Source organism: Pyxicephalus adspersus, chromosome 11 (genome assembly GCF_032062135.1).
Source record: "Pyxicephalus adspersus chromosome 11, UCB_Pads_2.0, whole genome shotgun sequence".
In the NCBI taxonomy this organism is placed as follows: Eukaryota; Metazoa; Chordata; class Amphibia; order Anura; family Pyxicephalidae; genus Pyxicephalus; species Pyxicephalus adspersus.
Window position 1 is genome coordinate 19,082,367 of NC_092868.1, and position 16,972 is coordinate 19,099,338.

Sequence of the window (16,972 nt, forward strand, 5' to 3'; positions counted from 1 at the left end):
CTGGGAACAGTTTCACTAAGCAGTGGGTTGGGCTGGAGCAGTTGGCCGGAGGTCAAAGTTTGTCTTCTGCGCCCTGGTTGGAAAGTAATTTAACTGGTAAGCTTAAACAACATCCATTGATAGGCTCCATCCTGAAGGTGTGTTCCAAAAAGTTTCCCCCCCATCAAGTAGCACCATCCCCTTCTTCGCTTTATCCAGTGATGGACAATCCGACATTTGGGCCAGGTATAGTGGATCCATTTTTCGTCCACCTTAAAAACCTGGGCTACTATAGGGCAGTGAACTTTATTCAGGGTGACTCATGGCTGTGGATATCGGACTTAGCATGTCTAGGAGAAATGAATCCTATTGGTTTCTGGAGGGCGAGACAAATGGCTCATTTCCTACACTCTCTACCATGGAGCAATGGGTTTGCCAGAGCGCTTACTCCTTTGAGGCATTGTACTCGGGAGCAGGTGCAGACAGACATGTTCTCTCTTCTGTACGCTATGCTCAATTCCCCACCTAATGATAACCCTCCTTCCTATTTGGTGATGTGGGAGAGAGCTAAATGTCACATTGGATGCTGAGCAATGATAGAAAGTGATATGGCTAACCCACCAAAAATTCCCGCTGGCACCACCCCCAGAATTTACGATTGCTGCTCACATCACCCGGGAGATGCGATGCACAATGCAGAAGTCCTGTAATATAACATGTAATATGCCTGTACAGCAGCATATAATATATATATATATATTATATATATATATATAAATATATATATATATATTATATGAATATTTCTTTGTATTAGACTTAATACAGCTATTTTGTATAAAATCCAATACAAAATGGTTTTGAATTTCCCGCCGCTAAGTCCCGGCCGCACTGCTGTCAAGGAAGCCTTGTAGATAATGGCTCTGCAGTAAGCAGCTGGGGAACAGAGGAGGCAGACGTGTCCCCAGGACCTGCAGGGACCAGCAGGACCCCGGGGGACAGCGACAGAAAAGGTAAGAGTGTTTAATTAGGTTAAAGTAACCCTGAGTGTGACTCGGGATTAGTGTTGGTCGAATAGCTCACTATTCGATTCGACAGCTATTCGGCTGAATATAGCAAAAAAATTCGGGTGGTCGAACATCGAGTTCGAATCCCATTAAAGTCAATGGGAGAAAAATTCGGGTTTGTTTCAGCACTGTGTAGAGCAGGGGTCCTCAAACTTTTTAAACAGGGGGCCGGTTCACGGTCCCTCAGACTGTCGGGGGGCCGTACTATAGTTTGAAAAAAAACAGGAGAAGATTTTTATGCACACTGCACAAAAGGTATTTATTGTATAAAAAACACGAAAGAACAATACTATATGCACAGCACACTTGCCGATCATTAAAAAAAAAAGTGGCGTTTGCTTTGGCTTTAAAATTGCTTGAGATTATTCCTTTGCATGGAAAATGCACAGATAAATTTGAATTTTCACTGTGTGTATTGAAAATGCAAATTTATCTTGCATTTTCCATGCAAATGAATAATCTCAAGCAATTCATTCATTTGCTTCTTTTTATACACCCTACCCTACACCCAACACTACCCCACACTTTTTATTAATTAAAAAAGGGCTGCTAAAAAAACTTTGTCAGTGTCTGCTACCTGTCACTCACTGCTGCCTTAATATATGGATCACACTGCAGCACAATGTGTACATGATCAATGTGCATAGTATGTTCATACTATTTACAAATGTACATTGATCATGTACATTTGTCCTGCAGTGAGCAGGGAATGAAGCAGTGAGACCTGCAGTGAGCAGGGAATGAGTCTCTGCTCTGCTCAGTCTCTTCTCTGCCTGATGGCTTCAGCCCGACAGCTCCAGCGTTACCCCGGCAACAGTGGTGTCACGTGACCGGGTTCCCTGGAGTGCAGATGGCAGGCAGCCAGAACTCAAGCAGGAAAAGCAGCCTCAGCAGCCGGGGGGGCCGGATGGAGAACCTCAGCGGGCCGTAGTTTGAGGACCCCTGGTGTAGAGCTTCTACAGCCTCCAAACAGATGTAAAAAGATACATTATAAAAGGATACATAAAAAGATACATTATAAAAAGATACATAACACTATTACATACCCCTGTTCTTTACATGAATAAAAAAAAAAAAAAAAAAAAAACAGTTTAAAATAAAAAACACATACAAATAAATAAATTAAAAAAAAAATATATATTTTTTTTTTCCTGAATTTTTGCTGTCGAATGCCTGAATTCCCTGAAAGGGTTAAAATATAAGTAACAAGGGGGGCGTGGCTTGACCGGCGAGCGAGATGGCTGCTTAATCCGGGAGCTCCGCGGACGCCGGCCACAATCTGCTGCATATCGGGCATTCCTTCACCCATCCATGGGCAAGCAAAAGAAGATCAGAGGGGGGAGATTCCCCTCTACCCCAGCTCCACTCCAGGACTCTGCTCAGCCCTCGATTAGGGCTTTTATTCCGGATCCCTCGCCGGCATCTTCCTCCTCGGGCAAGATGGCGCCGACTCCCTCCCCGCACACATGGCGGCGGGGAGAGAGGATCCGGCTGCCTGCACTAGATGACGGAGAAACACAGCCAGAGGCGCACTCAGCAGCCGGAGAGGATTCAGAGAGGTCCTCCCTCCGTGGCTCCAGATCCCCGACGCCAGAACCGGTGAGACCACCAGTCCATACAAGGGGATCTTGTTCCCCTGCGGCCTCCTCAAAGGGGGATGGGGCCACACAGCGATCAGTACGCAGGGGGTCTATTATACTCACCAAAGAGGATCCTCCTGCATCAACTCTGATGGGGTTCAGTCAGGACATCCCCACATTATCCCCAGACCCCAGGGATGACGCCCCTGTTGTTGTTGGACACCGGAGGGAAGATGGAATCACCAGACACAAGGCCCTCTTGAGCCCTTCACAGTGGGGGGAGGGGGGTTTGGCCCCACAAGAGGCCTGCTCTAGTCCCTCCTGGCTTCAGTATCTACAATCCCTCCGGACTAAAGAGGACTTTCATAAGCTAGTGGCGGAGGTGCAGACCACCTGTCGCAGGGAAATTGGGGCACTGCGAGCTGACTTGCAATCTCTGGCAGGCCGAGTTGATGACCTGGATGACACTGTCCACCATGCTAAGGAGGATATCACCACTCTCTCCCACAAAGCTGAGGAATCCGATCAGAAAATAAGAGAACTCCAGCGTTTGCTGGAGGATATGGATAACAAATCTCGTAGGAATAATATCAGAGTGCGAGGTTTACCTGAGGCCACCTGTGACTGTGATCTTAAACCAGTTCTCCAAGCTTTCTTTGCGCGGGTCCTGGGGCGCCCTGCCCCATGTGAGGTGCAAATTTATAGGGCCTTTCGTGCATCTAAGCGATTGGGGACTGCCGCCAGACCTAGAGATGTTATCTGCCAATTGGTAGAGGTAGATCTAAAAGATGAAATCATGGCTACCGCCAGAAATATGCGTCATCTCGAATTTGATGGGGCCCCTCTTCAGCTATTTCAGGACTTGTCCTGGCATACACTGCAACAGCGCCGCCTTCTTCAGCCACTATTGACTATCCTAAGAGATGGCCATATCCCATATCGATGGGGATTCCCTTTCAGTCTCTCGGTGCGCCATGAGGGCAGGACTGTTAAACTACGGTCCCCTGAGGGCTTAAATTCCTTTTGTGAGGAATTGGGGATAATTTGCCCACACCTACCAGGATGGGAACGAGAGGACCCGGGGCGGCCCCGCTCCCCACCATGGCAACCAGTGGTTTCCAGGAGGAGATCCAGTACAAATAGGCGAGAGCTCACCCCACCGGCTGGCAGATCTATTGCCTTACCCCGTAATAATCGCAGTTAACTACATTATGCAAGGCCTTTACTTTATTAGAAGCACGAACTGTTATGTTTATATGACTGCTGGTTATATTGCACTGTAATGCTCTTTCTCTATGCATTGATGAGTTATTATCTCTCTTGGTTTTTGGGGGATCACCTGCTTTCAGAGTCTTGATCTTGGCTGCGAGGTACGGGGTTTTCCCTGTTACACTGTATATATATTGCTTGTGAAGCATCATCAGGATTTCCCTTTCCTCAGCCAATCAGGGAGCAGAGCAATCAGCAGAACTTTACTATGCGGACAGCTCTGCTCCCCTGATTGGCTGAGGAAAGGAAAATCCTGATGATGCCATGGCCAGGGAAATCCTAATGATGCCATGCCATTCCCATGTTTTTTTTCCTGAATTTTTGCTGTTGAATCCCGTGTTTTTCGGGATCCGAATTCGAACAGCCATATTCGGGTCAAATATAGGGACAACCCGAATTCGAACATCAACACTAGTGATACTCGGGACAAATGCTCTAGCCTTTTTTTTTCTTAAAGCTCTGGCTAGTGCTTTACAGCATCTAAAAGAATGTTCATAGTAGAAGCCTTTGCATTTGGTGAGTAGTTGTTTCATTTTAAAATGATATGCTTCTTTAACCCCCACAACGTTCTAATTCTGTAAATTTTTTGATGCAAAAAGTGATTTTTTTTGCATAGAAATTTTTGTATATATTGTGTCCCTGTAATTCTTAGGAATAACTCCCGGGTATGATAATTATATTTATTTATTATATTATAATCATAGATTATAATATAATACATAATTATAAATAATAATTAAAAAATAATTAAATAATAGACAACAATGTATTCTTAAAATAAAATATAAAATTAAAAATGTACTTTTTTTTTTTTTCATGTTGTGTGGTGTTTTTGTACTGTAAAAACCATTTAAAGCAGATTAAATTGTAATTGTAATTGGCCACTTAACCATTACTGACTTTCTCCCTTTTGTAAGGTCTGTTAATGGTGCTGCAATGGTGGCAAAGTTTGGGACAAATCTGCGGTAATAGCAACCAATCCCCAAGAACGCCTTCACTTGTTTTTTTGTCAGAGGCTGTGGCCAATACTGAATTGCCTCCACTTTGTTTACCTGTGGTCTTATTGTGCCCTTACCTACAATATAACCCAGATAGCGAGCCTCCTCCAACCCAATAGCGCACTTCTCAGGGTTAGCAGTAAAGCCAGCTTTCCTGGGAGAATCAAGTACTGCCTGTACCTTACTTAGATGTGTTTCCCAGTCTGTGCTAAAGACCACAATATTGTCTAAGTATGCTGCTGCATAGCTTTTATGGGGCCTCAAGACCCTAGCCATCGATCTCTGGAAAGTGGCAGGTGACCTTTGTAACCCAAAGGACATCCTTCTAAAGTGACCGTCTGGGGTGGAGAAGGCAGTCTTTTCTTTTGCCACCCCTGATAGGGGAATCTGCCAGTATCCTTTGGTGAGGTCAAGCGTGGTAATATACCTAGCTAGTCCCAACCTTTCAATTAACTCATCTACATAGGATAGGAATAGGATAGGGATAGGATAGGAATCGCATTTAGAGACATCATTTAGTCGGTGGAAGTCATTGCAGAACCGCCAGGTCCCGTTTGCCTTAGGCACCAATACAATAGGGCTGGACCAGCGACTTTTGGATTCCTCAAAACCCTGCAGGTCTAACATACGCTTTACCTCTTCAGAGACCACTTGTCTCCGAGCCTCCGGGATTATATATGGTTTAATGTTTATCGTTACCTTGGTGTCAGTGACTATGTGATGCTGAATGACATCTGTAATGCCTGGCAGGGCCGTAAAAATATCCCTGTTCCATTGTAGAAACTCCTTTCTTTCTTGTTTTTTGGGGTTTGGACAGGGTGTCACCTATTGCAACCTTTTCAATATCTGCATGGGAATTCCTTTGGGGTTTTGTGGTCGCTACCAGGGACTCTCTATCCTTCCAAGGTTTGATTAAATCCACGTGATAGAGTTGGATGGGCTTTCTTTTTCCAGGCTGATGGATTTTACAATTTACTTCTCCAACCCTTTCTACCACTTCAAAAGGACCTTGCCACTTGGCCAGAAATTTGCTTTCTACCGTGGGAACCAGCACTAGTACCCGATCATCTCGGGCATGCACAGAAGGAGCCCTTTCATGAAAAGGGAAAAACATTGCCGATCTCATGCATGCACAGTGAGTTTAGCAAGTTTTTTCCCATCTACCTCACCCAATCTTGCGCCTGTGTTGGGTGCCGTAGGAAGAAGAAAACAGAAGAAGAGGAAAAGTTGGCGGTGCCTCGCAAGCTGGCCCTAAGATAGATGCGGGGACGACGCGGGACACGATGGAAGAGACCTCTGGACCGATAGACGCCTCTGCGGTATTAAAGGTAAGTGTATTTTTTTAAAGTTTTGAGGTTTGAGTTTACTACCTCTTTAAGCTTGCTCACTCTTGGCTGCTGAAACAAGTGGCTGGTTATAAGTGGAGTTAGATAACACAGAAGTTTAATCTTTAAAAAAAACTACAAACAGTAAGAAATCTTTTATAACTTTGTGAAATCAATAAATATTGTAGCTGGAAAAATGAGTGGCAGCAAGGTGGAAGGTTTTTGTTCAGTGCACAGTCTGCCATATGCATGTACAAATGGATTAAAAGCTCAAAGGTGAATACCGCTGTGACAGATAAGAGCAATTTGCCCTCCTGGAATATCACATTGGAAATCTGGAAAAGCGCATTGCAACACTGAAATCACTGGATCACCTTGATAGGGGTCTTCTGCTCACTGAGCAGGTAGTTAATGGTATAGATGTGGAGGGTGGAGAGGTTATTTAGGATGAACATGGAGGGAGCTGGGTTACTATAGTCAGAGGGAGTGGTGGGGGCTTCCAGAAAAAGAAGGCCAGCCCTGTGTTTGAGCACCCTAACAAATTTGCAAAGCTATGTGAAGATGTGCAGGTGGCAACCCTAGATGTTACTGCTGCTCCCAACAGTGGGGAGAGCAGCCCATCTAGTAAGGGTGGGGAAGTCAATGCAGGAAGGCATAGACAATTGGTTGTCATAGGGGATTCTATGATCAGGGGGACTTTTAGAAAAGTCTGTTGCTCAGGTTCCTTCAACCGAATTGTTTGCTGTCTCCCTGCTGCCAGGGTTCTGCATGTGGTGGACCGAGTGGACAAATTACTGGGAGGGGCTTGGCATGACTCAGCTGTCTTGGTCCACATTGGAACCAATAGCAGGCAGCGGGAGCTTGGACAGCTAAATGCAGGCTTAAGTCCTGGTGTAAAAATGAAGGATTTGGGGTTTTGGAGCACTGGGCTGACTTTTCATTGGGGTACAACCTATATACCAGAAATGGTTTGCACCTACATGGAAGGGGGTCTGCTGCGCTAGGGGAAACATTTATGGGAATGCTGGAGGGATATTTAAACTAGCACAGAGAGCATGGTACAGTTAGATAAGGTGGTAGAAAGGAAGATGGGTCAGTCACTAGTGGAGGGTAGATTGGGGATATTTGGGGGAGGGTAATGGATAAATATAAGGAGTTTCCATGTTACACACAAACATTGGATTGTGCAGTACTAATTGTACTGAAAAACAAAAGGATTTGGCAAACAGTGCTGGTAAATGCAGCAATGGTTTAAAGAGCCATGCTAGAAGCCTGGCAAACAAAACAGGGGAGTTGGAAGCTTAAATGAATGAAGAGCATTATGACTTAGTTGGTATTGCTGAATCCTGGCTTTGTTCTTCACATGACTGGGTTATCAATATTCCTGGTTATACTCTCTTTCGTAAAGAAAGAGTCAAACAAAAAGGTGGTTATGTCTGTCTCTATGTGAGAGGTTATCTAAAAGTGAATGTGAAAGAAGAAATTTTTGATGGAGCAAGTGATGAGGTTGAGGTATTACAGGTGGAGTTGAATATGGGGATGAATAATACACAAGTAATTATTGGTGTCTGCTATAGGCCCCCAGTGCTAAGGAAGAAATAGAGAATCAACTACAAGCACATATAAAAAAAGGCTGCAAAAGCTGGCAATGTTTTAGTAATTTTAAATACCCTGATATTGATGGCACTACAGGTACAGCAACAGGGTGGAAATTTATGAATTTAATACAAGATATTTTTGTGGTGCGGTTTAAAGCCCTAACTAGAAATGATACTCTGCGGAACCTAGTGTTTTCTAACAATGCAGAGCTTATAACAAATGTGCATAAAAAAGTGAGTCTGGGTAGCAGTGACTATTATATGATTTAATTTAATGTAAGCTGTAACCAGGTAGCATAAAAGATAAAAACATTCAATTTTAAGATAGCAAATTTTCTATTAAGGGCGGCTGTCAGTGACTTGGACTGGGATAGAATAGTGTCCTCAAAGAATGCAGAAAAGAAATTGGAATACTTCAAGTCTGTTCTACACAAACACACAAAAATATATTCCAATGGGTCAAAAGTTTAAGAGGCTAAAATTTAAACCTATGTGGCTCACAACTAATGTTAAAAAAGCCATAAAGAGTAAGAAAAGGGCTTTCCAAAAATATAAAAATGAAGGATCACTTTCATCATTTGAAAACTATACAAAATATAACAAATAACAATAACACAAGATGTAAAAAGGAGATAAAACGTGCAAAACGTCAAAATGAAAGACAGATTGAAAGACAGATTGTAGACAGTAGATCATTACAAAGGACAAGATGGCACTCTTTACGTTTGGAGGACAAGAAGTTTAAGCTCTGGATAAGGAAGGGATTCTTTACTGTAAGGGCCAGCGAAAATGTGGAATCGGCTCCCTCAGGAAGTAGTTTCAGCAACTACTATAGATTTCTTTAAGAAAAAGCTGGATGCTTTTCTAGAGGCACAGAATATAACTGGGTATTAAAGCTTTAAAGTTAAGATAACAGATGACTGATCCAGGGAACAACTAATTGCCTCATGGAATCAGGAAGGAATTTTTTCCCGTTGGAGCAAATTGTACCAGGGTTTTTTGTCTTCTTCTGGATCAACTTTTTCCATAGGGTTTTATATCTGGGATATGTTTTTTTCCATACTGGTTGAACTTCATGAAATGATCTCTTTTTTTCAATCTGACTTATTTACTATGTAAAAAAAAAGAATGTTTGTGAACTTGAAAAAGTAGATGGTCAGCAATATTTTAGGGGGAGTGGCTTTCCCCTTGCTATACACACCATTGCTGTTCAGTCTTCTCCTGATAGTAGATTTATTAACTTTAGAGTTAGCCTGAGGCAGGCCTTTAGTTGCCTAGTAGGTACCTCGTGTTCCGCTGTAACCTCTTGGACTATTGCATGCCTTTAAGTTGGAGTTATCTTTGATGGTTGACCACTTCTGTGTAACAACTGTCTTGAATTACCTCTATTTGTACACAATTGGCCTGATTTATTAAAGCTCTCTTAGACTGGAGAAAATACACTTTCAGCAATGAAGCTGGGAGACCACCCTTTTCCACACATCTGTAGACAACAAATGTGACTGCCCCATAGTAAAATGTTGGGCTGCCAGCAGGGAAATGTCAGAGTATCAGGAACCAACACACCAAGTTTAGGATGTGGCACATCTAGCGCTAGCAACACTGGATAAACAGAATAATACTTCACACCTCTATAAAAATGCAAAGCATAAAATGAGTTAGTATTCTTTTGTATACAAAAACTTACCTTGGCTGTGGCATGTGCTCGTATTTCTGCATTACCTGTTATATCCAGGGTATCGTACAACTGCTCGTAGACCTAAGTGGAAAGAACATGAAAACATTTGACCCATACAAATCATTTTAATACAGAAAACATTTACACTCACTTATTAAAATGTCTGCATATATAACTACTTTAGATAAATTGAGATTTATTTACTAAAATAACTTAGATTGTTACAATACCTATTCATGTGCAACTTAAAAAATACAACATTATTCCTTCCACATGATTGTATGGTTGATATCAGCAGAGCAGAATTAAGTAAATCAAGCTAAATTTCCATTTACATTTTGGACATTTATATTTTGAACATTTAAAGAGTATGTGTATTAAAGACCTGGTCTATAATTTGGACACATGTTCTGGGTGGATTGTATTTATTATTTTTTGATAGACAATATTTACCTTTTAAACTGATATGTAATATAATTTTTGTTTGCCATTTGTAAAATCTTTAATATAGAAATAAAATAATAATTATCCATTCCCTACAATTGCATACATACAAAAAAACAAAATTATTAGTTGTCACACTGGCTCTACAGTCTATATTCTGCTCTTCAGGCACATGGTACAAAAGCTGTATTTCTAGTAACATTATGTGAGCATTAAACAAACTGACCTCTCTTATTGCAGAACAGAACTTGCTCTGTAGAACTCTCTGTAAGGCTTGAAGTTTCTGAGGTGGCAATTCTCCACTTCGTTGAAGTCTCTCCAATAGATCAATTGCACGGGATACATCTAGAATTCCCAATACTTAGTAAATGGAGGTACATTTCAGGTAAGTAAAAACATTGAGATCAGAGTTAAAAAATACTTTTTTTAAGTACTTTTTTGGACTTTTTTTAAAGTACTTTTTTGGATTTTTAAAAATATTTTAATTAGTTTTTTAAAGGAACAAATATAGTAACAACGTTGTAACAGAACATATTTAATTGGATACAAAATAGCGGTAATAAAGAAAATACCAGTAGAGAATCATTTGGATCAAGATGAATAACACAATGCGCCTAGGATAGTACAATATACTGTAGTATACTACAGTTACAGAACGTAAACAGGAATCCTCTCCCCCCCCCCCCCCCCCAATAAGAAACAAAAAGAAATCAGTTTTTTTGTAGAGAATGTGGTGATTCAATAAACATAAATCTAAATCTACTAAACTGTGTATCGTAGTAGACTCTCATTAGCTCAAATTAGCCATGGAACGATATGATACCAACAAGGGTTTGGGGGATCGTTGCCCAAAAGGCGATAGGTGTACCGGGCAGTCATTTCAAAAATACAAAAAATTCTTTTTCGTATGTCAATTGGTAGGGTAGCTTTATATGATTCCCAGACTTCAAAGAAACCCTCAGAGATTCCTTAGATAAAGAGGCCTCTATCCATTCCATTTGGAATACAAACCATCATTTTTTAAGAAATAATTTGAGTGATGGCCGGTTCGATGGAATCCAATTATGTAGAATGGTCTTTTTAGCAACCATTGAAAGTATTAGGAGAAGTTTGCTGCAACCTTTAGTGATTTTAGTGCCTTGAAGGTGTACTTTCCCAAATTAGTTCACCAAATTTCGAAGTTAATACATCACCACCATCCTTTCAAAAATACTTACGTTTGGGGCAATTACTTGCCTCGGGGTTTCCACATTTCAAACATTGCGAAGAAGAGCTTAATCACAATCTGATGGGAACGTAGTGGTGAAATATAAGCAAAGTGGAAAAGTCTTATGATCTTCTCCTTGTACACAGAGGAAGTAATAGTTTGCCAAGCTCTGCTGAAATTTTGTAAAATCCCGCTAAGGGGGATATCTGGAAAATGTCTCGTCCATCTTGCACAATCCAGTGCCCCGGAAAACTGGAATTTGAATTTATTCATATTAAATCTATTTTAAAAAAAAGTCATATCCAACTTTTAGAATTAAATAGCATAGGGGTCGACATAAACGCACATAAGCAACTTGTGCTTACATCTGTTTCATAGCCTATATAGCCCCACCCCAGTCATCCGCTGCCAAGGTGGCCACTAGAACTCTATGCAAGACACATTATCTGTAGGAGATAGTCTTCAGGAGATTTGTAAAGAAGTGTAATTTATTCTCACTTTCCTGGCTACTGGTCATGCAACTAGTGCAACATCAATCTGCACTCACAATGAGAGGCAGCATCTCAGGAAACAGTAATGTTCTTCGCAGTCAGCTGCAGTGGAAGAGCCTGCATTTATTCAAGTGTTTGCAGTTTCTTCTTCCTATTTGGCTCAAAAATATGACACACTGGCTATTTGACTAGGTAGAGAACTGGAGTGAGTGCCTGGGTGTGTAATTGGTTGAGTAGCTTGGGCAGTGAGAAAGGACTGGAGGTGGAGAAGAAGGTCAAGAGAGGTGACAAGATTTACAGTGCCACATACAACATGAAATACCTGAATTCATGCTGATACAGCCAACATAGGGGAGTAACAATCTAGGTGAACAACATCTGACATGTATTTCCTGCCAGTATTCCACAGATTAAAATTCTTGCTAGCTGTGGGAAGCAATGATCCCCACATAGTACTGTCAGCCCCTTCTCAGTAAGAGCTAGAACTCTCAAATCAGCAGAACTCTGTGATTATGAGAAAATTCATACATTTGCATTACTTGCTTCTTCACAAAAGCGATAGCAATTCAAGTCTATGTAGGCAGCCAGGGTGGCAAACAAACCTTGGTTGCTGAAAGTAACGACTGAAGAAGACCGTTTTAGTCCTTCTATGTGATGCTGCATGACTAATGAGTATTAGAACATACTTATATAAATGCAAGCTTTGCCTTTTTTATGAGTATTTATTTAGACAAAGGCCCATATCTGTCACGTATTTGCTGTTTTTACTTGCCATGAACGCCTTCTTGGACATTTTCAGTTTACTGTATAAGTTGTCTTCATCATATATATTATACCACTCACCGGCCAACCTAATAAAAACACCTTGCTAATACCAGTTTGGACTTTTGCCTTCAGAAGTTCCATAATTCAATGTATGGATACACAACAAAGTGCTGGAAACATTCCTCTGGGAATTTGGTTCATATTAACATGATAGCATCACAAAGTAACTGAAGATCTCTCAGCTACCCAATCAAAAATTCTGTCAGAAAAGTCATAAAAAAATTGACATAGTCAGCAACAATACTAAGGTAGGCTGCGGCATGTAAATGATGCTCAGTTGGTGACAAAACTATGCCAAGAAAATATCCCACACACCATTATACCACCACTACCAACCCAAACTGTTAATAATAGGCAAGACGGATCCATGCATTCATGTAGTTGTTGTCAAATTCTGAACCTACTATAAAAATGTTGCAACGTTGTCAAAGTGGTTATCTGAGTTACTGTTGCCTTTCTGTCTGCTCAAACCAGACTGACTGTTCTACTCTAAGCTTGGCATCACCCAGGCATTTTCATCCAGTGAACTCGCTAGATATTAGCCATTTTTCGCACCATTGTCTGAAAATCAGCAGGTCATCTCATGTATTATCTATCAAATATTGTGGAGGAAACAAGGAAAAAAGAGTGTTCAATAAATATGTAGGGCTGGATAAAGCATTAGTGTTCCGGTTAGGGTCTATGGTAAAACCAATATGGACATCAGTCGTAAGGCCTGTCACGCATGGTCCGAGAGACAGGACCACTAGAGGGCACATGGAGGTGGCGCAAGCCCTGAGAAGCTGTAACCAGGCTTTCTCCAGAGCCTCTGATGGTGAGGATGTTGCACTGCTGGTATAGTAGTAACAATGCTTCATAGGGGTCTTTTTTCAAACTACTCCCTAAAAGGGTGTATACAATTTGGTAAACGCCAATCCAAAACTGCCTAATGCGAGGGCATTATTATTATTATTATTACTATTAAATTCTACTAAATATGGTAGAGGAAGCCCTTCGCACTGCATTGTCGAAAATACAGTTCTGACATGTCCAGTTTAAATTTTGCCAACCTAACCAGTGTCAAATACCAGGGATGAGTATTTTATATTTTGCTTCACAGAAGCCCACATTTATAACACCATGTGCCACTGTATCCCATATCTGCTCCCATTGGGAGTCATCCAGGGGGCGGCCAATATCTTCTTCCCACCAGGTTACATACATGGGCTTGGTATTTGCTTCAGCTGAAAATAGGGAGCAATAGATTAACAAAATTGTCCCTTTACCCAAAGGGTCCCTATCACACATCCCTTAAAGAGAGGTGTGTGAAAGGGGGTTAGCAGTGTATTTGAGCAAAGACTAAACAAAACGTCTCAGTTGTAGGTATGTAAAAATACATGAGGGAGGGATTTCAAATTTAGATCTAAAGGAAGCAAACAAACAAATTTCTGTAAATACTATCAAATCTGCAAAGGCCCCTGACCAGTAAATCGGCACGACTCTTCAAATCCAGGTAAAAAGGATGGGTTGCCAACTATAGTCGCCAATGGGGTGTGGGGCGACGTCAAATTGCCAGAGTACTTCACATGAACCCAAACTCTCAAGAAGTGTTGTATAAGGGGACTGCATACATTCTTCCGCAACTGTGGAAGGATCCAGAGCAGGGTGTCTAATACTATGGAAACACCTGGTATGCTCCAAGCTAACCCACAAAAGTGTATTAGCTTTAGCACAATAGGCAGACAGGGAAGCTAATTAAGCCGTTCTATAATAGTACACAATTTTTGCCATTGCATGGCCTCCATAGGCTTTAGGTAGGTAAAGTAAACGTTTAGACAATCTGGGTCTGGAACCCCGCCATAAAAAGTAAAAAAACATTTGCTGTAGGGAGAGAATATTATGCAGTGGGACTGCCACCGGGAGGGGCCAGAAATAAATGCAAAAATCTTGGGAGCGGAGTCATCTTCAGAGCTGTTATCCTGCCTAGCCAGGAGATCTGGTATCTCTTCCAAGATTCCAAGGATGCCTTTACAGAGGCCAAGATCGACAAGTAATTAGCATCATGCAATGTTTCATCTAAAGCGGTAAGGAAGATCGAAAGATAGAAAGGGGCACATGCGTAGACCAGGCGGATGTTAGTATCTTGAGCTGGCTCCGCTCTACACTGGGACAGACAAGGCTACGGGCGTATCAGGCAATGGTTTAGGCTTCAGGAGGCTCCCTGAGTGAGAGCAGTGCAGAGGGAGGCTTGCAGCAGGAAAACGCAGATGCCGACTCACAAAAATAGCCGGCAGCAGCGTGTGATAGCACAGGCAGCCTCAACATGCAGGCAAGCCAAGATGGCGGATTCCTCCCCCCACATGTGTCAGAAGAGAAGTGAGTGCTCTAGTGAACCAGAGATGTATACAGGGAGCTTGCTTTCAACACCGGCATCAGTTGTGCAACAACAGTTTCAGATCCAGATAGTCTTTTAGAAAAAATTCATTTAATTTTACATACGGCATTGGAAAGTACTACTAAGAAAGTTACTGAGCATTTTACAAAAGAGCTGGGTCAGCGTACTGTACAACTAGAGGGGCGAGTAGATGATGTCACCTCTGTCGTAGAGGGGCATGAAGAGGTCATTGAGTATCTGAAACAGGAGGTACAGCTTTTACATCATAAATTTGAGGACTTTGAGAATAGGGCCTGCCGTTCTAACCTCTGTATATGTGGTTTACCAGAAAGTATAATTGATCTTAATACAACAGTGATCGCCCTTTTTCATGAAAAAAATATGTCCTGAGATAGCGGTAGAAAAGTTTGAATTGGATCGTGCACACCACACTTTAATAAAACCAAAAGCTGATGGTCCACCAAGGGATATAGTGGTTAAACTACATTACCCTTATGGTAAAGATGTGATATTGAAGGCAGCCAGAAAGAAAGATTCTCTCGCATTTCAAGGTCATAATTACCATCTTTTTATGGACTTGGCTCCAGCAACGATATTGCGCCGCAGAGAGATGAAACCATTTCTCCAGACTCTACAGAATCAACAGATCCCTTATAGATGGGGTTTCCCCTTTATTGCTATTCACATATGGGGGCAAGTTAGAAGTTATCTCTTCGCTAGAGGAGGCCAGAAATTGTTTTCAGGAAATGGGACTTTATGTTTGTGATCAACATGAGAAATCAGGCATTGTGGAAAATCCCAATCCTCCAATATCTCGATTACCTGATATACATCTGCAAAGGAGGACTAAGGAGTGTAAGGCCACAGACTCACTTAAATGCCTAAGATCCTCTGGTTTATAACGTATGAATGCCTCCTTTTAAAAAGATATAATGTTCTGATAAATTTGAATATTAATATCCTAGCTCATTTGGGATGCTAAGTACTTATTTGTTAGGAGTAAAAACAGCCTTTTTATTAGCTTGGTAAATATTCGGGGACTCACTTGATGGTATTCAGTGTTTAATATTGTGCCTTGGCCCTGTTGTAGAAGCCACTGCACATTTTTGTATGTCGCCAGGGATATCTCCCGCCACTTAATCAGGGGTTATGCCTTAAGACATTTTTGGGGCGACAGAAAAGATTCTGTCTTCTCTTGTTTGTGGGGCGAGAGTAGGTCTCCACTCTACATACCCTGGGAGTAAATATTATGCATAGTGTCCAGTGTAGGGAAGTGTTGGGAAGGCATCGTACTGTACAAATATCTGTGATAGGAATAGTGTACATATGAATAGGTGTTTAGAAAATATAGAGAAATCGTAATTTCAATACTCTCCCTTAATGTACAAGGTCTCAATTCCCTGGTTAAAAGGTCACAAGCATTTTGTTACTTTAATACACGTAAAGCAGGTGTAATAAGTCTACAAGGGACACACTTCTCTACTGTCCAAAATATTTCCATGCGACTTATCCTACTATTTTTAGAGCTAATGCAGCAGTAAACATAGAGGGGTACTCATTTGTTTTAGGAAAACAGTGTAATTTCATTTGGACAGAGAGGTGGAAGATGAAGATGGCCGGTACTTGATATTGGTTGGAACATTAAATGATGCTAAAGTGATATTAGTGTCCTAATATGCCCCTAATGATTATTAACTACATTTTTTTGAACAGCTGATGACTTTGTTGCGTAAAAACCCACAAGGCTATCTGGTGATGTGTGGGGATACCAATGTTCCACTAATACCAAGTATGGATAAGAAAAAAACATCTATGTATTCTGTTGTATCTGGGGATGTTACACTACCAAATAAATTGCTTGAACTGGTTAGATCTGAAATGTCAGATATGTGGAAGGAACTACACTCTAAAGAAATGGAGTACATTTATTTCTCTCATCCCCAGTAATTATTTACTCATATAGACCATATTTTAATACACCAAAAAGCATTGCCTTTGGTTTTATCCTGCGATATCCTGGTGGTTTCATGGTCTGATCATGACGCAGTTTGGGCCACGTTGTCTTCCCTTTTCCCGAGGCCTGACTTGTTTAAATGGTCACTTAATGATTCCTTGGTCAGGAACCCTGAGGTGGGTC

The 16,972-nt window shown here is 41.4% G+C and overlaps 1 protein-coding gene across 9 annotated transcripts in view; it reads right to left on the reverse strand.

Annotated features, from left to right (window-relative positions):
• LIN7B (lin-7 homolog B, crumbs cell polarity complex component) overlaps positions 1-16,972 on the reverse strand; it is a 226,843-nt gene that overhangs the window by 153,785 nt on the left and 56,086 nt on the right. For all 9 annotated transcript variants that reach the window (XR_011922785.1, XM_072426510.1, XM_072426509.1 and 6 more), the window contains 2 exons: positions 10,165-10,283; positions 9,504-9,575 (listed from right to left, as the gene is read on the reverse strand). Coding sequence is in view for 8 of the 9 variants with exons in the window: in XM_072426510.1 (XP_072282611.1) it covers positions 9,504-9,575; positions 10,165-10,283 (191 nt within the window). In the remaining variant the exon portion in view is untranslated. The remainder of the gene's footprint in view (positions 1-9,503; positions 9,576-10,164; positions 10,284-16,972) is intronic.